General features: G+C 54.9%; 2 protein-coding genes and 1 long non-coding RNA gene across 5 annotated transcripts in view; 1 reads left to right on the top strand and 2 right to left on the bottom strand.

The window, feature by feature from the left end:
• The first annotated feature begins 978 nt into the window (after positions 1–978).
• Positions 979–9,094, top strand: PRR36 (proline rich 36). The gene is made up of 7 exons (XM_084763436.1): positions 979–1,916; positions 2,071–2,195; positions 2,543–2,868; positions 2,978–3,080; positions 3,755–3,867; positions 4,099–6,255; positions 7,569–9,094. Exons 3-7 carry the CDS (start codon positions 2,550–2,552, stop codon positions 8,084–8,086), a joined length of 3,210 nt encoding a protein of 1,069 aa, XP_084619562.1. The 5' UTR covers positions 979–1,916; positions 2,071–2,195; positions 2,543–2,549; the 3' UTR covers positions 8,087–9,094.
• On the bottom strand, positions 3,149–5,054 carry LOC311587027. Its single transcript, XR_014775735.1, has 2 exons — positions 4,918–5,054; positions 3,149–3,282 (listed from the first exon to the last, which is right to left on the bottom strand). It is a non-coding gene; the product is annotated as an uncharacterized lncRNA (long non-coding RNA).
• A 2,220-nt stretch (positions 9,095–11,314) lies between the features above and the next one.
• Positions 11,315–19,623, bottom strand: part of EVI5L (ecotropic viral integration site 5 like) — a 40,024-nt gene continuing 31,715 nt past the window's right edge. For 2 of the 3 annotated variants that reach the window (XM_084763437.1, XM_084763438.1), the window contains exons 11-20: positions 19,301–19,354; positions 18,082–18,114; positions 16,917–17,057; positions 15,801–15,929; positions 13,886–14,026; positions 13,605–13,760; positions 13,356–13,502; positions 13,177–13,272; positions 13,001–13,096; positions 11,315–12,857 (exon numbers count right to left, since the gene is read on the bottom strand). In XM_084763437.1, coding sequence (XP_084619563.1) covers positions 12,570–12,857; positions 13,001–13,096; positions 13,177–13,272; positions 13,356–13,502; positions 13,605–13,760; positions 13,886–14,026; positions 15,801–15,929; positions 16,917–17,057; positions 18,082–18,114; positions 19,301–19,354 — 1,281 coding nt within the window. In that variant the 3' untranslated portion in view covers positions 11,315–12,569. The remainder of the gene's footprint in view (positions 12,858–13,000; positions 13,097–13,176; positions 13,273–13,355; positions 13,503–13,604; positions 13,761–13,885; positions 14,027–15,800; positions 15,930–16,916; positions 17,058–18,081; positions 18,115–19,300; positions 19,355–19,623) is intronic. The other variant, XM_084763439.1, reaches the window with a different exon arrangement.

Below are 19,623 nucleotides of genomic sequence, written 5' to 3'. Positions count from 1 at the left end.
TTTTGAGACAGGATCTCACTATATAGCTCTGGCTGTCCTGGGACCGACGATGGTGACCAGGCTAGACTCCAGTTCACCGAGATCCACCTACCTTTGCCTCATTAGTGCTAGGATTAAAGGTGTGTACCACTTTGACTGGATGTTGCTGTTTGTTTTCTGAGACTGGTTCTCAGGAAGCCCAGGCTGGCCTCAGATTATCTCTCACTGTGTAGCTAAGGATGATGTTGAACTCGATTTTCTTGTCTCCACCCCCCCAACCTCCCCCCAAGTGCTGGAATGATAGCTGTACACCACCATGCTGGGAATATGTGTTGCTGGGCATAGAACCCAGGGTCCTTTGTATCTCACAGAAGCACTCTGCCAACTGAGCTAAAAAAAAAAAAAAAAAAAAAAAGCTCTTAATTCTGGTCCGGCAGACATCAGTCCGGTTACTCACTAGCCCTCCTGGAACTTCCAGGAAGCTCTTCCAGTTCTCGTTTATTTTTATCTAGCTAGCACCTGTTAGTGGCTCTGTAAGTCTTGCTAAGTAGCTCAGGCTGGTCTGGAACGCATGATCCTCCCGCCTCTTTCTTTGGAGTGCTGGTCTGCAACCCATAATACTTTATACTCCAGAGAGCCCTCCCTCGGAGACCAGGGTTATTGGTTTAATATCCTCTATGGGTAAGATCCCCTGTAAGGCGCATCTGCCCCCATGGAGTTTGTGAACTGGCCAACTAGAGTGACATCTTTTAGTTGCTCAACTGTCCGGAGTCTCTTGAATAGAACATTTTTTTTTGTTTTGTTTTGTTTTTCGAGACAGGGTTTCTCTGTGTAGCCTTGGCCATCCTGATCTCACTTTGTAGACCAGGCTGGCCTCGAACTCACAGCGATCCGCCTGCCTCTGCCTCCCGAGTGCTGGGATTAAAGGCGTGCGCCACCACACTCGGCTGACGAATAGAACACTCTTAGCGTCTTCACTATCCCTTTCTTTCATCCCTCTATTCTTCCTCTCTCCTCCCAAATGTGGGGTCTGCTGTGCATCCTCTAAGTCCAAGAGTTTGGGTGCCTGTGAGGTGGCTTAGTGGATAAAGACGCTTGCCACCAAGCCCGATCACCTGAGTTCTATCCCCAGGACCCACGGGTTGTAGGAGTGAACTGAGTGTTACAAGTTGTTCTTCGACTTCCACCAGTGTGCAGTGGCTGGAGCATGCGGACAGAGACACGCGCATAATAAATAAGTAAAATGTAATTAAAAAGTAACTCCCAGGCTTCGCATTCCCTAGCAACCTCCACCAACCTGCGTCATGCATGCAAGGGCTGTGAGAAAAGTCGAGGTTACGAAATAGGTGGCCTGGCCCAGACATTCCGTGGCTATCTAGTCTTCTTAGCAGTCGTCAAGTGCAAGAAAAGGGACCAGGGTTAGGGATTGGTTGGTGGGTCAGAGGCACAATGATCCCGCCCTACTGTTGCCAAGGCTCAGCCTATCCCCGTCCAGGAGAGTGTTGGTCTCCAAGTGCTGGAGAAAGGGGTGTCGGAGCAGGTGCAAGCGCTTGAGACTGTGAGGGTCTTTCGGGGATTTCCCCACTGAGCCTCACTGGTTAAGTCCGTGGTTGTTGGGCACAGCCACTGTAAAAGGCCTCCCCCTCACGTCCCCGGAGTGGTCACAGGGAGGCAGTACAGGCACCTCTCTAGGAGGCGCGCCTCCTCTTCTCTCTCAACCCCCTCGGCACGCTCCCGGCTCTGGACCAAGAGCGAGCGCGCGCATCCTGGGCTCTCCCCCGCCCGCAGCCGAGGGGCGGGGCCGTGGCCAGGCTCCCCAGGCACTGTCGTCTGCAGCCCCCTCCCCTTGCCTTCTTGCCTCTCCCCGCCACCGCTGCTCCTGCCCAGCCCTACCCCGAGCAACCCTGTGTGGTGCGGCTGGTGGTTTAGAGGTGGAGGTGAGCGCGCGACGTGAGCAGGTGGAGCGGCCTGATCGCTGGCATAGGGGACCGGGTTGGGGGAGGGGTCGGGGCCGGGCCGGGAAGCAGCTCTTTGTCTCCCAGAGCCCGTTCGCGGGCAAAGAGGCCACTCTTTTTTTTTTTCTCCCTGCAGGTGCCTGAGGAACCTGGGAGAGGACGCTGGCGAAGCCCTCTCGGCGGCGTGCACTCTGGAGGCCCCTGAATCTGGAAGCCGGAGGCAGTTCCCTGTTGTTTGCAGGAGTGATCATTTGGATCTCGGTGAGGCAAGGGGTCGGGGCATGGATGTTGTTCTTGTAAGAAGGCAGGGACGAGCGGTGGGGTGTGTATGTGTGTGTGTGTGTGTGTGTGTGTGTGTGTGTGTGTGTGTGTGTAACAGGGCATCTCAGCTTTGGTGGATGGAGGTGGCAGTGGGACTTGAGGACAACACTAAGCGGCTGGGTTTGTGAGCTGGTGGGGGTGGTTGGAAGGAAAGCAAATTGACGCTCTTGAGGCTGAGGTTTAGGCACCCATGGGTGGGGATGCTTGGAGAAGCCCAGGGAGGCGACAGGATGGTTTACGGTGTGGTTCAGGACCTGGGATGCTGATCCTTCTGTCTTCCTCATTAGGTGCGGTATGGATAAAAGGGATAGGGTCAAGTCAGGGGCTGCCCCGCGGATGCCGGCTTCACGACCCTCTGGCCTTCTGAACTCTAGGCCTCCCTCTGGGTCGGCTCGACCTCCCCCCCCTGTAACCACTGCTGCCCTTCGAGTCTTGGAAGCAAACGGAGCTATGGGGCGAAGGCCCCTTGTGGAGCGAGCCGCGGGCGTCGGCAAAGGAGCTCTTCCACAGACCAGCAAAGCGGCTTTTCCACAGGCCAGCAAAGCGGCTCTTCCACAGACCGCTGTTCAAGGGGCACCAGCACGGAGCGCTGGGGCAGGTCCTCGAAGCCCAGGTACTCAGCTTCATTTGTGACCTTCCGGCTTCGCTTTGCACACTTTCCCTCCTCCTTTTAGGATATTTCTTTTTTAGGAGTAGTATTGATTTTGTCTTCTCCCTTGAAGCCTCCAGGACCCCAGCTTCCGGGAAAGGAGAGAGGGCCCCTATGAAGACTTCTGGCCAGGGTTCTATTTCTAGCCCAGGGCGTGCCAGCAGTGGGATCACCAGGTAACAAGCTACTTCTTCTAACTCTCCAATTCCCCAAGCAAGGGTTATTTAGTTCAGCAATCTGGATCCTTTGGATATTCCACATGGATGGGCTGAGAAGGTGGCTCGGTGTGATAAGGTGCTTGCTGCACAAATATGAGGTTTGAAACTCCAGCACCCACATGAAAGCCAGTCTTAATGATGTAGCACTGTATCCTCAGCTCTAGGCAGGAAATGGGAGGTGGGAAGAAAAGAGGTGAGTTTCTGGTGTTTCTAGCATCAGGTTCAGTGAGAGATCCTGTCCCCCCAAAAATAGCCAAGTGTGGTAGCACTGGCTGTTAATCCCAGCTCTCAGAAGCAAGCCAGAGGCACGTGGATCTCTGTGAGTTCGAGGCCACCCTGGTCTACATAGTAATAACGAATAAAACAGAATATAAACTAAGGCAGATAAATGGTCCCGTTAGATGCCCGTGTTTCTCTCTGGTCTCCACATATGCATGCATGAGGGATGAACACAATTATACAGACATACAGAAAAATATTGCATACGACTTAACTCAGGAACACGTGCAGATAACGGGTACAAACTGGGCAAAGGTCATTATTGGTTGGGTAACAGAAAGGCAAGCAGCTCCAGTTCACAGATGGGGAGATGTGAAACGGGGAATGCCAACAACTGGTCCTCCTGTGCCCAGACCAGGCCCTGTTGTCCAGAAGGGACCCCAACCCCTGACGAAGGACCCTGCGGTCAGAGCTAAAGCACCAGAGACGCCCAAAAGGAACACTCTGAGCTCTGGTATGCGAAGAGGTATGTAACCTGTTGCCAAGGAGCTTTCGATATGTCTTTGAGGGCAACCAGCCCTAAGGTACCCCTGTCCCGTTTGGACTTTCGTTTCGTCTGCAGATTCTCTTTGTTTGTGTGTTTTGTTTCTTTTGAGACAGAGTTTCTCTTTGTAGCCTTGGGTGTCTTGGACTCACTTTGTAGACCAGGCTGGCCTCGAACTCGCAGCGATCCGCCCACCTCTGCCTCTGTCTGCAGATTCTTTAGGGCCCACTTCAGGAGCCCCTTCTCCTGCCATCACCCGTCGGTCCAGGGCCCCAACTGCAGAGGTGGGAATCCCACGACCAGTTCCCAGTGCCCGGCAGCGTCCCTTGACCACTGAGGCACCCAGGAAACCTGCCAGCTGTGCTGTAGAACCCAGTGCCACGCAGCTGAGCCCAGCCATCAGGAGGCGCTCTGCCGCCGGAGGCAGCCTGCAGAAGCCGGCCTCCCGTTCCCTGGCTTCCAGTGCTACCCCTCAGCTCTCCCCATCTCGCTCTGGGGTCTCGCCGCGGGTAACCCCCCGGGCTCCTGCGCATACCTCGCAGCTCAAGCCGAAAGGGCAGCAAGCTCTGCACCCAACCCAGACCACAGTCCCAAAGAAGGACAGAGCCCCTGCACAGAGCCAGCTTTGCGCCTCATCTTCAGTCACGCCCCCTCCACCTGGTGCTTCCTCTGTCCGGGTCCCAGATGATCCCTTGCAGGTCACGCTCCCTCCCTCTCCACCCGCTACTCCTCCTCTACATGCGTCTCTTCAACTCCAGACACAGCCCTCTTCACAGGCAACGTCAGATTCACAGGCCGTAAATTGCTCACCATCACCTTCCCCACTTTCTCTGCAGAATCTCCCTTCTCCACCAGCCACGCCCCCTTTGCTAGCTCCACCCACAGGCCTAGGCTCTGAAGAAGCCCCTGACTCACCCCCACCAAAGGCTGCAATCTCTCCATCGCTTCCACTTCTTACACAGAGTAAACCCTGCAACCAGGCTCCCTCAACTTTGTCCCCTCGGGAGACTCTCTCGGCCACGCCTTTCTCACCTGCTCTTCCACCGCTAGCCACGCCTCCTCCACAAGTTCTTCCTTCTCTGCCAGTTCCTCCGCAGAATCAGCCTACTCCCCTTGTCGCACCCTCTCTGTCCCCTCTCTCCTCTCTAACACCGCCGCCCCCTTTCCCGGCCAATTTTTCTGTGTCTCCTCCTCTTCCTCAGGCCACACCCTCTAATCCAACCACGCCCCATTTGCAAGACCCTCCGGTTCAGGCAGTTTCTCCTCCAGTTTCTTCCTCTGCCTCCACCTCCTCACCTCGGCACGTCTCTCCCTCTTCTGTGGTCACGCCTCCTCTGACTTTACAGGTCTCTTTGTTGACCTCGCCACCCGCACTGGCCTCATCGCTCCAGCAGGCCACACCTCCTCCTTTGGCCTTGATCCCTTTATCTGCCCCACTCTCTGTGGGCTCACCGCCTCTACAGGCCTCGCCTTCCTCCTTTCCTACACCCCCTATGCAGGCACACTCTCTCCCCTCGCCTCCTTTGCCGGCACCTTCTCTTGCTACACACCCTTTGCCTCTTTCCTCGCCCCCTGCCTCACCTCCTCTGCCCGCTCTCCTCTCTCCGCCGGCCTCACCTCCTCCGGAGGGCCCTCTTTCTCCCTCACCTTCACCTTCGTCTCCCTTGGCAACTCCCCCTCCAGAAGCCTCGCCTTCACCAGACTCACCCACTCCACCCCTGACCACGGCCCCTGCGCAGGACCCTCCTTCCCTGGCCCTGCCCGCTCTGCCAGTTTCTTCTGCATGCCCCCAGGAAACAGCCACTGGTCCTCCACCGATCCCCGCCTTGGCTTTGCCTCCTTCTCTGACCTCCCCGCCTCCGCAGACCCCACCTTCTCTGGCCTTGCCCCCTCTGCAGGCTCCCACCTCCCCACTGGCCACGGCCGCACCTCCCCTACAGATTCCGCTCTTGGCTTTGCCTACTCTACAGACCCCGCCTTCTCCTCCGACCACGCCCCCTCCGCTGGCCCCTTCTGGCCTGACCTCGCCCCTTGTTCAACCTCCTTCTCCTCCCGCCTCACCCCCACTGCAAGCCCCTCGTCGACCCCCGACCCCGGGTCCCGATGTGCCGATCTCAGGTCCACGGCTGACCCTGGCGCTGGCCCCTGCCCCGCCGCCGCCACCCTCGCGAAGCCCATCCAGCACGCTGAGCGGCCCGGACCTGGCAGGCCACAGCAGCAGCGCCACGAGCACACCGGAGGAGCTCCGCGGCTACGACAGCGGGCCCGATGGCTGCGCAACCGTCTCCCCCGCCGCGGACGCGGAGCTAGCCGCCTGCCATCCGGCCTCCTGGAGTCGGGGTTCTGCCCTAGCAGTGCGCGGTGCTCCAGGTAACGATGCGGGGACAGGGATTCCAGGCTCGGGGGTGGAGCTTCCCAAGGAGTTGTCAAGTCCCGCATCTGGTCTTTTTTTTTTTTTCCCCTCTCTCTCTCTCTTCCATTTTATTTATTGTGTTTATGTGCATGCGCTGCAAAGTGAGAGGACAACCTGTGGTGTAAATTCTCTTTCCACCGTGTGAGTTATGGGGGTGGAACTCAGGTGGCCAAGCAGGGGTGCAAGCATGTTTTTACTCATTTCTCAATCTGTGTCTCTGCCTCTGTCTGTTTCTCTCTCTCTCTCTCTCTCTCTCTCTCTCTCTCTCTCTCTCTCTCTCTCTCTCGTTTTCGAGACAGGGTTTCTCTGTGTAACAGCTCTCTCTGGCTGTCCCGGACTCACTTTGTAGACCAGGCTGGCCTCCAACTTACCGGGATCTGCCTGCCTCTGCCTCCTGAGTGCTGGGATTAAAGGCAGCTTCTCAATCTTCTTTTTTTTTTATAACGATTTTTAAATTTATATGTATGTGTGTGTGAAAGTATGCTACGTGTGTGAGTCCTCTGAGTCACAGGTGGCTGAAATAGGTTTTGAGAACTGAACTCAGGGCCTTGCAAGAGCTGTACTTACTCTTTACCTCCAAGTCATCTTTCCAGCCCCGCCTCTTGAAAATCACGTTTATTTATTTATTTATTTATTTATTTATTTTTATGTGTTTGTATCTCTTGGTGGGCATGCATGCCTTTGGTGCACTTGTGGAAGTCATCCAACTTAGAGAATTCAGTTCTCTCCTTACCTGTGGGTTAAACTCTCAGGTCTTGAGGTTTAGTGGCAAGTGCCATAGTTATTTCCTGAACCGTATTTCCAGCACTGATTATTTTTGTTATTTTATTCTATGTGTATTAGTGCTTTGCCTGCAAGTATGTTTGTGTATCATGTAGGTAGCGCCACAGAAGCTAGCAGTTTGTCAGAACACCTGGAGTGGATTTATAGACGGTTGAGAGCAGCCACGAGGGTGCAGGAGAATCAAACCTAGGTCTTCTGAAAGAGCAGCTAGTATTTTTAACCACTGAGCCATCTCTCTCTGCACCCTGCTGGTCCCTAATTTGTTTTTAGTTTTTTTTCCACCCACATCCTGAGTTTTATTCACTTGCTTGTTTGAATGTTTGTGCGGGCTCCTGTGTCACAGAGCGTGGTCGGGGGTGGGGTGGGGTGGTGAAGTTCCCTCTTTCACTATGTAGGTTCAAGAGATCAAACGCCATTTGTCAGGCTTATTTGCAAGCGCTCTTACCGGCTGAGCCCCTGGAGCTGGTCCCCACTTTTCATCTTATAGGAGTTCCCTTGCCGTGGCCTCCTGCTGCCGGCCCGGGCTCCTCTGACGGACTGTGCACCATCTACGAAGCTGAAGGACCAGAGTCGGTGGCCCCCACCCCTGGATCTCTGGATGTAGAGCCAGAGCCGAGTCCGAGCTCTGACGGTGGGAAGGCGACTGCTGCAGCCTGCGGAGGAACATCCTCGCGAAGCCCAAAGTCCGCTCGCCTAGGCGAGCTACCGCTGGGGGCGCTGCAGGCGAGCGTCGTGCAGCACCTGCTGAGCCGGACGCTGCTGCTGGCGGCCGCAGAAGGTGCAGCTGCAGGCAATGAAGGTGGTTCAGGGGGCGCTGGGGGTGGTGGCGTCTCGGGCGGATCCCGGGCTCCGCTCAGCGATGCTGAATTGGGCCGCTGGGCCGAATTGCTGTCTCCCCTGGACGAGTCACGTGCCAGTATCACTTCGGTCACCAGCTTCTCCCCAGATGATGTGGCTTCCCCACAGGGTGATTGGACTGTAGTGGAAGTGGAGACTTTTCATTGAGCCACATCCCAGCCCCTACTATACACACATACCGTTGTAGAAGCCACTCTTCCGGTTACACATCTTTTGTCTTAGTCTCCGCTCCTACTTCTGGTGACACCTAGACGGATTTGTTTTTACCTCTAGAGCTGTGTCTTTAGGCCCAGGCTGTGCCCCTCTCTTTCCTTGGCTTACCCACCCACACCTATGCCTAGGCCTTCCATTTGTGCTTCTCCTCTTTGGCCTAAGCCACGTCCTATGTTCAGTGGACAATGTACATAGCTCACATGCTGAATAACTGGGAATGCTGGCCCCTGTGCACCCTGCCACCTTGGGACCTGGGAGAGGGCCACACAGGTAGTTCCAAGCGGCGGGCTACACCCACACCCGTGGTTATGCCTGAGCAAGTTGGAGTTCTGGCTGAACGGTGTGACTTTTCTACAGAAAAGGGGCTGGCAAGACTGCCTACAACGGTCTTGTGCTTTTTCCGATTTCACTTCCAATGAAAACGTTAGGTTCAGAAAGGCCTGGGTCAGTGAGCTGGGAAGCCACCAAAGCTCTTTTTACCCTGGATGTAGGGTAATTTGCTTTTCTGGGTACCCCTTGCTACAGCCCCTTTGCCTTGTATCCCTTCTCTTTTGTGCTTGGCAAATGAGCCTGGAGGATGAACTTGAGTAGAGAGGAATGGCGGAGTCCTTGATGTTATCTGTTACTTTTCCATGATGGGTAGTGTCCGGTTGACACGTGTAGAAATCACCCAAAGGACGGGCCTCTTGGCAAGCCTGTGGGGGTTAACTTGCTTGGGCTGAGGTGGAAACACCCACCTGTTTATTGTGGGTGGCACCAGTCCCTGGATGGGACCCTGGACAGTGTAAGCAGAGAGCTGGGTTGCAATGTGTGTCCATTGCTCTTTTTTTCCTGGCTGGAGGCTAAGTGACCAATGACTTCCAGTTCCTGTTGCCTTCACGTCCTCACAGTGATAGACTGTACACTGCATTGTGAGCCAGAATAAACCCTTTCTCCCTGACATTGCTTTTGTCAAGGTATTTTATTACAAGTAAAGGAAAATAAACTGAGACAGTGTCCTGCTCCTTTCACCAAGAAGGCTACGGTGTTAAGGCAGTAGCTTGCTCAGGCTTGCACAAAGAACGTCCACAAATGTAGGGCCTCAGTGGACTGACCTGACTGTAGCTTGCAGCAGGGTAGAAGAGCCAGGAGTTGACACCGTGCCGCTCTATGTACTGTGCTCTCAGGGGGATCCTTGCCCTGTCTCTTACTCCAGATGCTATGGATTCTCAGTTGCCATCTTCATTTAAGTCCTCCAATCAGAACTGTTTTCCACCTCCTAGACTTCAACCTGTCCTTGGAACTCCTAACCCCAGGCAAGGCTTTCTCTCTCCTTCTTTCCATACATGCCCTTATACGGCATTCCCCCTTGAAGGTTACTCCAGGCTGAGAGAGGCACTGCTACGTCCATTGCGGGGGGGGGGGGGGGGGGGCCGCATGCTCTGGACTCTGAGGTTTGTGATAAAGTAGACATTTCTTTAGCTGAGCCTGGAGGGAACCCCAGGTATCCTTGTTCCCAAACTCTGAGACAAATCAAAGAGAGAAAGCCGGGTGTGGTGGCACACGCCTTTAATCCCAGCACTCGGGAGGCAGAGGCAGGTGGATCGCTGTGAGTTCAAGGCCAGCCTGGTCTACAAAATGAGTCCAGGACAGCCAAGACTACACAGAGAAACCCTGTCTCGAAAAACCATAAAAAAACACAACAACAACAACAACAAAAAACAAAACAAAACAAATCAAAGAGAGAGAGAGAGAGAAAAAAAGCTGATTTTTCCCGTCCCCAGAGACAGAGGTTCTCTGTGTAGCTTGCCTGTCCTGGAACTCACTCTGTAGACTAGGCTGGCCTTGAACAGAGATTTGCCTGCTTCTGCCTCCCTGAGTGCTGGGATTATAAGTGTGTTACACTGTGCTCCTCCTCCTCTTCTTTTTCCTTTTTCTTCTTTTTCTTCTTCTTCTTCTTCTTCTTCTTCTTCTTCTTCTTCTTCTTCTTCTTCTTCTTCTTCTTCTTCTTCTTCACAGAGTTTCTCTGTGTGGCTCTGGCTGTCTTAGAACTCACTCTGCAGACAAGACTGGCCTAGAACTCAGAAATCTACCTGCCTCTGCCTCCCAAGTGCTGGGATTAAAGGCACCACTATATCTGGCAAAAAGCTGACTGTTGACACTGGACAGCTAGACCCTCAAGGCCAAGTTCTGTGAAGACTTCTCCTTTATAGCCAGGTCCCAGCTCAGGGAGCCAGCTTGGGGATACGAGCATGTGGGTGATTAATGACCCCATGGGAGCAGTGGTCACAATGACAGCATCAGTGTTAGATCTGTGTGATAGGAATGGGAGCATTTGCAGGGGACTTAGCTATTGTGACATGGAATCAGTGTTGTACCAGGTGCTGTCAATGGGCAGTAAACAGCTGTCTTAGTGCTCTTGGCTAAACTCTCCCCTGGCCTGCTAAACTGTAGCTAACCCTGGGCGCTCTTCTCCCAGATAATCCTCTCCTTACTGTCCTCATCACTTGACTTAGGTATTTGATGCACTGGCCTGGTTACTGATCCCTGCCACCATTGCCCATCCAACAGGCTATTTTCTCAGACTTCTCCATGGGCTTCACACTGCCCTCAGTTTAAAGCCCAAACTCTGACCCCAACTGGAGCAGTCACACTCAATACCTTCCTGGTCTCACCAGACCCCCATGGCCGGCCCGTTCCTTCTTCCTGGACAGCATCTGGCTCCTCCCCAGATGCTGGCCCCTCCCCTATGTATGCATTAGTCCCTGCAGCACCCGGCCTTTGTGCTTTTGTCCTTGGGGAAACGTCTCACACTGCCTACCCTGTGAAGCCTTTTTTGATTTTTCAGCCCTGGTGTCTTAACGTAGTGCTCAGGTTGGCCATTGGCACTCCAGCCCCTCACAACCTACCCCCATGACAGCAGAGACAGAGGCAGGTGCAGGCCACCACACCCCAGTGGCTTCCTAGGGTCTCTGTTAAATGGATGCCACTGGGCCCAGCTCTTCCTGATGCTGGCATTTGGGGTCAGGCCAGGCTCAGACCCTCTCTCCATCTCTGTGCCTTTCTCATACCAACTCGCCACCTCATTCATCTTTGAACTTCCAGAACGCAAGAACGGGAGTTCAGCACCTTCTTGCCGTGATTTTTCCCAGCACTATGGCTTGCTCCACACAGCATCCCATGTGACTGTGTAAATACACTTTATTTTCCATCTTTCCTGCCTGGGAGACATGGAGTGTGAACAGGCAGTGTGCAAAATGGTGGTGGGCAGTGTGGAGGGGCACATGAGGAGCACATAAGAAGTCCTCCTCAGGGGTACCCTGCCCTGGCCCCCAGGCTTTTTTTTTTTTAACACTTGAAGAGTGGGCCACCAGGAATGGACACTGAGCTGGGGACCCCACTCAGGAAGCACCCAGGGATTGCTTGGGACGCCACTCTACCAGAGGCTCTAGGAGCACTGAGAGGGGGTCAGCCCCTAGGGGTCCCAAGATGCAGGGGGTAAGGGATATAGGAGCCTGGGGAGCACTGATGGACTTTGGCACCATTCTTAACTCTGACTGGGCAGAGACCACGGGAACACTTCAAGGAGATAAAGGGAAGTAGCTCTGATTGGGAAACTGGCCAGAAGTGGGGCTAGAGACACAAGGATAGATGGCCCGAGGCTGAGAACTCCCAAGGAGGGGATTCTCTTTCACAGCCAGCCAACATGGGTGATATTAGTACTCCCCAAGCAAGATGGGTGCTCTAGGTGAAAGATCTCTTCTTTGCAGCTATGGTAGCTCCAGAGAGTGGGGAGACACTTCCCAGGCCTACGCTGGTTCCTATTGACCACTCACACCCCAGGTGGCCCTGCACACAGGATTAGGGGGGACTTTGGTTTCTGCTGCAGAGGCCATGATGCCTGCACCAGGTAGAAAAGCCCAGCCTGGCCATCTGTCCCCGGTGGCAAGGGGCTGGTTAGTCAAAATCACTGTGTCCAGAGAGCCTGTCCTGGGGTGCTAATATCCAGTCCAATGCCCCACCTTCCTTAGACCTCTTGCAGCTCCTGGGCCCTACCCAGCAGGGCCACCTTTGTCCCAAGGGCAAGCTGACTGGGAGGAGAAAGCTTCCTGCTTATCAAGTCCTGGGACCTCTGCACTTTTGGACCTTGTCCATGATAGGAGAGCGACACCATCCAGGTAACTGGCCCAGGTAACCCTTGAACTCAGGAAGGCCTGGACGGTACGGTCTTGAATGGGTAAACACTGCTATGTAGGACAGGCCTGCTAGCTGACCCTGCCCTCTGTGCTGCCTCCTCCACCTGGCCCTCCATTGGCGGGAGCTACAGAGACACAGAATTCCCTAGTGCTGCCGAGCAGCGAGGTCACTGACTGCTGCCCTCTCCCCCGGGGAAGCGGTGGTTGCAGCCTCCAGGCTCCCAGTGAGTGGGCCCCCAGCCTTAGTTGTCCAGGCCCTGGTTGCTATAAGGCGTGGCCAGCTCATCTGCATCACTGTCTGAGCTACCTTCGCTGTCCTTGGCCGGCCGGTCCAGACTTCTGAAAAAACGTGCGTCCCTAGGCGACAGGGGGTAGAGTGGGTCCTGCAAGGCTGCACCCACGCCCACACCCACACCAAGCAGCTCTTCATCAGAAGACGGTAGCGAGTCCTCATCCAGGTGCCTTGTCAGGCTCAGGCCATCGAAAGCCAGTGGGTCCTCGAAAGTTGGTGGACCTTTCAACAGCCGGACCTGGGGTGCGCAGGAGGAGAGCGGGGAGGACCCGTGAGCTGGAGATGTAGATCGATGTACCCATACATAACCGCTGCCATCAGGCGCCCTCCTCCCTTTCCCTCTAGCTTCATGCTGCCTGCACCAGCATCCCTTGCTCTTACCTCGGTCTTCAGCTCCTCAATCTGGTCCTTAAGCTCACGGATATACTGCGACGAATCCGAGTGGTTCAGCTGGCCCTGGATGCGGCCCTCCTCCCTCTGAGGGTAAGGCCGGGGCACTGGTGGTCAGAGCATGGCCAGTCCCGGGGACCACCCTCCTCCCAGTTCCTGGGGCTCACCTGGATCTCCAGCTCTGCGATGCGTTGCCTCATCTCCGCCACCGCGGCCATGCTGTCTGCCTCCCGAAGGCGCACCGCCATCACTTCTTCCTTGCTCTGAAGGGAGGGAAGGACAGAGGGAGGGTTAAGGAGGTGGCAAGGTCCCAGGTGGGGTTGTGAGGCCCAGGCAGGGGCTGCACCTTGCACTCAGCCTCTGCCTGCTTGCGGCGGCTTTCGCTGAGCTGAGTCTGGAGTCCTTTGTTCTGCGCGGCCAGGTACTGCAACTTTTCCTGCAGAGCCGCGCGCTCTGCCTCCACACGGTTCAGCAGGTTGCGGTGGATGTTGTCCTGGGAAGAAGGACCAGAGGTCGCAGCAGCAAGAGTGGGTGGTCATGGGATGGTCAAGGGTCCGCGGTGGGGCGTCCCTGTCCCCTTGTAGGCCTGGCCTACCTGCGTCTCCAGTTCTACCACACGCTGCCGCCATTCGCGGCCGTCCGCCAGGGCTTGTGCCTCACGTAAACGCACGGTCATGAGCTCGTCCTGCAGCTCGCCCAGGACCAGCTTCCGCGGGGACTCCTTCCAGCGGCCACCGCGGGAAAGATGGGCCTAGAAAGGAGGGAAGGTGAGGAGGTTCTAGAGGCCAGGCTTAGTCTCTGATGAGCCCCGAGGTATGGCTAAGCAGCCATTTTTGGCGTATCTTGCCAGGGGCACCCTCACCACATAGCCCCCACCTGCCAGGTGTCCGAGAGCTCCTGCAGCTGCAGCTTCAGTTCCCTTGCAGAGGCCACCGCCTCGCTCTCCCGCACCTTGAGGGCCTTGAGCTCCTCCTGCAGCCTGGCTACGTTGTTCTCATCCGGCAGCGAGCTGTTTCTCTGCAGGGACAAAGGAAGTGAGGACCTGGGTAAGCTGCTGGACTCAGGCCTCCAGCCTGCCCTCCCATCTCTCTGCCTTGGGCAGCTGAGCGAAGAGAGGACTGACTACAGCCTAGACTATAGCCTACCCCAGCGAGCAGGGAGTAGCCCCAGGGGAAGAGGATCCTCATGTGTAGCCCTAGCAAGGGTTTATTTTCTGCAAAATGGGTCTCAGGTCTGTCAGTGGGAAACCCCTTTGAATTGTGAGCCCTTCTGTTAAATGGTACTGCTAACTACACAATGCACTCGGGGCAGCTACGGTGAGGGCAGGTGGTCTCTCAACTCCAAGATCCAACCCTTTCAGGACCCATGACCGCTTCTGAGAACTGTATCAGCTGGAGCTGTAAGACAGGTGGCAGCGCCCCACACTCTCCCCACCTCTGACTGGAACCAGTCTGTACTGTGTCCTGGTGTGGAGAGGGCCCAGTGATTCAGGTGTGAGGGCACTGCCGCACCAGCTGCTTGGTATACTCCTTGGTAGGCCTGGTCCTAACTGACTCTTGTTTAGGGCTGGGTGTGGGAGGCAAGACAGGGTCTAGACTGGGCACATTTCCCTCCTGTGTGGAGGAGGTGTATTGTTGGGGCTAAGAGGCGCCTAGGCCCTTCCTTACACAGATGTAGCAGGTATTGGCAGAGGGACTGCTCTCAAATTCAAGGGCTTGTAGCAGCTCTCAGGGGAGTTTTTATTGTTTTGTCTTTTTAAAGAGATGATTTCAGGTAATTCAGGCTGAAATCAGACTTGCCATGTAGTTAAGGATGGCCTTCAATGGCTGATCTTTCTTCTTCCACCTCCCCAGAGAGGGGATCACAGGTGTGCACTGGGGATGGAGTCTGGGGCTTCCTATCTGCTAGGTGAGCATTCTCTCAACTGAGGCATATCCTCAGCTTGAGTTGACTCAGCTCACAGAACAGCTGGGGAGGTCTGGTTGCCCCCTTCCAGGGCTGCAGGTGGGAAAGTGTGGTCCTTAGTCTGTCTCTGGGGGCATCTTCATGGGAGAGAAGAGGAGGTAAGCAGTCCTAATTACTAGGCCTGGGTCTTCCCCTGTCAACCTCTCCTTCCCCACATCCTGGAACCTCAGCCCCCTGCTGAGACATGCACAGTGCAGTGGGAGACCCAGGCGGCTTATGAAGCCTGCCACATTGTGATCTGAGAGTGAGACTTGGGGCAGGGCTGTGCGGCTGTGTATATTAACCCACACAGTAAGGATGTAGGGAGCTCTGGGGGTGAGACTTCAACTTCTATACCCCTGGACCCCAGTGTGCAGAGTGTAGTGGTGTCGGGGACAGTGCCTAGGTGGCAAAGGGCTATAAAGAAGCATGGACAGGTTTCCTCTTCATGGGAACTGACTGACATGAGGGTGGGGCCCTGGTTGCCTCTTCTTGTTCTCTCTGTATACAGTGTGTGTGTGTGTGTGTGTGTGTGTGTGTGTGTGTGTGTGTGTGTGTGTGTGAGAGAGAGAGAGAGAGAGAGAGAGAGAGATATGCACACGTGTGTATGTATGTGTGCTTGAGAAGGCCAGAGAAAGGATGATGTCAAGTGTCCTGCCTCATTACTTAGTCTTATTCCCTTCAGATAGGGTCTCTCACTGAACCTGGAGACAGGCTGACGACCAGCAAGCCAGAGATTCTCCCACCTCTCTGCCACAGTACTGGGATTATAGGTGCATGTGGCCATGCCTGCTTCTTGCATCTTCTAATACTCACTCACGACCTTTGTCTCCTTCTCCAGCCATACCTTTTCCATGTCCAGAACCTTGTCCTGCATTTCTCGAAGGGCCCCCAGAGTCTCTGTCTCCCGTAACCGTGACTGTTCCAGCTCTGTCTCCAGGTGGGCCACAAAGTCTTCTGTGAGGCGAGGGTTTTCCTGGAGGCAAAGAAGTACATTTGTTCCTGGTGGTGATGGCTACATGGTGAACAGCCTCCATGCTAGCAGGCCAGAGGGTCTGGGCTGGAAGAGGGTCCCAGTTGTTGGGCATCCTGGGTGAACCCATGCTTTGTTCGTCGCACTAAGAGGCAATGGAATGGGCTCGGCTGCTTCTCAGGGAAGGCTGGCCAGAGGGAGTGCTGGGAATGGGGCTTCCCATGCCTTGTGGAGGCCTTCTGAAAATCTTCATGACTTAGACCCAGGACCATGGGCTGGGGGTGAGGCATGAGCTCCTGCAGTGTGGTCAGTTGTGGAATCACACATGCATGGGTGTGGTTAGGGACCAGGGGCAGGGTTGGGGCCTCTACCCACCACCCTCAGGCCCCAATTCAACACAGGGAAGGATAGGTGGGAAGAAAGTTCTCTTTGGGCTTCTGGGTGGAAACTGAGTCCCTTCCTCTGTCTGCTCTGGTGGCCTGGCAGGGCATTTTTTCTAGGGAAGCACTCTGACCTAGCCTTGGCAGGCACCCCAGCCACAGCCCCCTATTCCATGACTTCTGTGCTGTCAGGAACTCTGAGTCTTTGAGCCAGTAGCACTTCCTGGGTCAAGATGGCTTCAGGCATCTTGAGGTGCCCCTCTCCTGGGATACCTCATTTTTCTTAAGTACTGCTCTTGAGCCTGAGGATACTAGCTCTGGACCCTACCTACCTCTTCATATCCCCATAGTGGGTACCCAGAGGTTCTCTGTCTCTCAGAGGAACCCTAAGACAAGATACACCCATCTCAGGGTGGGAATTGGAAATCTTAGGATGTCCCCTGGAGTCTAGGGGTAGCTGGCTGGCTGTGAGGGGCATCAAATCTACACTAGCCTCTGGGTACCCTCACCCACCTTATAGATCTAAGCTCTGAGGGCCAGCGGGTAAGGGTGGCACATAGGCTTGTGGGAGGTGTGGTCCTGCCAGCCAGTTCCACCCACCACCTGGTACCTGCTGTTCCTGCAGCTGCCGAATGGTACTCTGTGCCTTCTGAAGGTCTTCCGCAGTTGAGCTACATTGTTGTCTCACCACTGCCAACTCTCGTTTGATGACATAGTTCTCCTCAGCCTCCTGTGCCCGTGTCACCTGCCCCTGAGCACAGTGAGGATGGGAGTAGGAAGGGTACCGTGACCATTGTGACCATATGCTTTGGTCCCAGGACTGGCCTCTGGGAGGCTCAGAGAGGATGAGAGACGGGTAAGTGAGACAGGCATGGCCTTTAGTGCTCAGAGCCTGGGATGGGGTGCCCACAGCAGGCCTCAGGATGTGGGGGGTGGAGACAGTGAAGGATAGGCCACCTGAAGGATCCTGGGAGTAATGGACATTCCGGAGGTGTTATCGGACTTAAGTGACAAATGCCCCCAACTCCCAGGCTTGGGCTCCTTCCCCAATTCTGGCTGTTTGCCTCTGTCCCAAGTAAAGAGAAAGACTGTTATCCAGAGCCAAAGGCTTCTGGCAGGTGCAATATACCTTTTCCTGGGGCCCACTTCCTCCACCCACATCCTCTCTCCCACCCAAGTTGATACTCCCTGTCCCCCATTCCAGGCTCGGAGCCACTGGGTGCTGTGCAGAAGCTTCTAGAAAAGCCATCCAAGAATGAAGTAGTAGCAGTAGCAGCAGTAGCAGCAGCAGCAGCAGCAGCAGTAGCAGCAGGTGAGTGAGAGATGGTGATGGGGGCAGGCAGAAGCAGAGAGGAGTCAGAGGTTGTATGTGTGCCTGCATGCATGCATGCCTGTGTGTGAGCATGTTTGTGTAAGCTTAGCACAACACATGTGTCAGGACCTAAAACCAGATGCTCTTAAGGTCCTGAGCCCTATTGGGGTGGCATCTTTTGCCCCTTGGTGGAGGAAGCCTGCTGTCTATTCTGAGTGTTAGCTTTCTCCTAAACTCACTCCCATAAACACCTCCCATCCTGGTGTTTGCCTCCAGCTCACATGCCCCCTCCCTCAAGCATTGGTCTCCCTGGAAGCTGCCCCTCCATGCAAGTTGCCAGGCCTGCCCCCTTGCCCCCAGAATGGCAGTGGCCAGGAAAGAGGCGGTTACTGGCTGTCTTGTGCAGGGACCTGGGAAGGGCCTGGGATGGAGAGTGCAGAGGTATATGGAAAAGCTACAGTACCTGGATTAACCTATCAGCCAAGGCCGCGCTCTCCTACCAGGCGAAGGGGGTTCCCAGCAACAGGGGAAGGAGGCAGAGCAGAAGGCAGGGGACAGGAGATGGGGAGAGACAGACAAGAACCACTTGTCACTAATGCAGTGGGCTACCTCTAGAAGCAGGGGATAGAGGAGCGAAGACCAGAGAACCAGCAGAAGAGGACCCGGAGAAAGACCAAAGCCAGAGCCAGCTCCGTCCTGGAGGGGAGTTCATGTGAGTGGGGAGGTTGGGGTTCACTGGGCTGAAAAAACTCAGCAGCAGCAATGTCTCTTCACCGCGTGTGAAGAGGAGATCCCAGAGAGGGCTGGGACAAGGGTGCATTTTAATCTTGAGAGAAAACAAGAATTGAGGCTTTTGGTGTGGTAATTAACATCCTGTCCATGACCCACTATCTCCTTGTGGTCAGTGAATAGTCAAATGAGGAGTCCTAAGAAACAGGAAGTGGGGCCCAGAGTCATACTGAGTTACCCAAACCACCTAGTAGGGCCCAAGGTCAAGTCCATGCCTCTCCACCTCCAGTGGTGGGGCCACCCCCTCTCCGCCATTCTGTCTGGTCTCCCTTCCTTTTTCTAGGACGAGACTTACAAATTATAGGTTGCGCTTCCTTGTGGCCCAGTGATGGAGCTCATTCCCCAGCCCATGCACTTTGTGATTGCCATCCACTGAGCTGTAATTTAACCGTAACCCTAGGGGCTCAGGATCCAGGGTGCGATGAGTCTCCCAAGAAGCCCCAGTAACAGGGCAGCACAAATCTCAGTGGGGTTAGGAGAATTTGAAGAAGAGGGCACCCTATATTTTATTCAGACAGGGTCTCATGTAGCCCAGGCTAGTTGGCCTTGAACTCTTCATCCTCCTGCCTCCACCTTCTGAGTGCTGAAATTACAAGAGTACAACCACTATGCCTGCCCCGCCAGGCTTTTGGTTTTTCGAGACAGAGTTTTTCTGGGTAGCCTTGGCTGTCTTGGAACTCTCTCTGTAGACCAGGCTGGCCTCGAACTCACAGAGATCTGCTTGCCTCTGCCTCCCTGAGTGCCGGGATTACAGGCATGCGCCACCACATCTGGCCCTACACAGTCTTAAATCAGCTGGTTCAGAACAGAACAATAGGCCTGGCCTTAATAGCTGCTGGATGTTTTGAAATCTGGAGATTGGGAGCCCAGTAGCTGGTACCCACACTCCTCACCTTCTCTAGGGTCTCAATCCGCTGTTTGAGCAGCCGGTTCTCTGTTCGAAGCCTCTGCAGAGGAAGGGGAAGAGGAAGAACACTCCAGATCCCACTCAAACATACAGGCACTTAATCCCCATAGGCCAACTGCAGAGGTCAAGGAAGGTCCCCTGAGGGACCTTATGTTCTGGGCCAGAAAAGTCAGGAAATGAGGCACAATTCTGTCTAGATGGTTCATTCAAAACGAATGAGGACTTTCCAGATGGCTCACTGGATGAAGGTGCTGGCTGCAAGCCTGGTGACCTGAGTTAGATGCTCAGGATTCCCACAAGTTGTCCTCT

The sequence above is a fragment of the Acomys minous genome (genome assembly GCF_964271855.1).
Source record: "Acomys minous genome assembly, chromosome: 16".
Taxonomy (NCBI): domain Eukaryota; kingdom Metazoa; phylum Chordata; class Mammalia; order Rodentia; family Muridae; genus Acomys; species Acomys minous.
This window is presented reverse-complemented; position numbering and strand designations above follow the sequence as displayed.

Coding starts and splice junctions, on each gene's coding strand:
- PRR36 (XM_084763436.1), top strand. CDS start 2,550: ATGGATAAAAGGGATAGGGTCAAGTCAGGGGCTGCCCCGCGGATGCCG. Junction 2,869..2,977: donor GGCAGGTCCTCGAAGCCCAG/GTACTCAGCTTC, acceptor TCTCCCTTGAAG/CCTCCAGGACCCCAGCTTCC. Junction 3,868..4,098: donor GAGCTCTGGTATGCGAAGAG/GTATGTAACCTG, acceptor CTCTGTCTGCAG/ATTCTTTAGGGCCCACTTCA.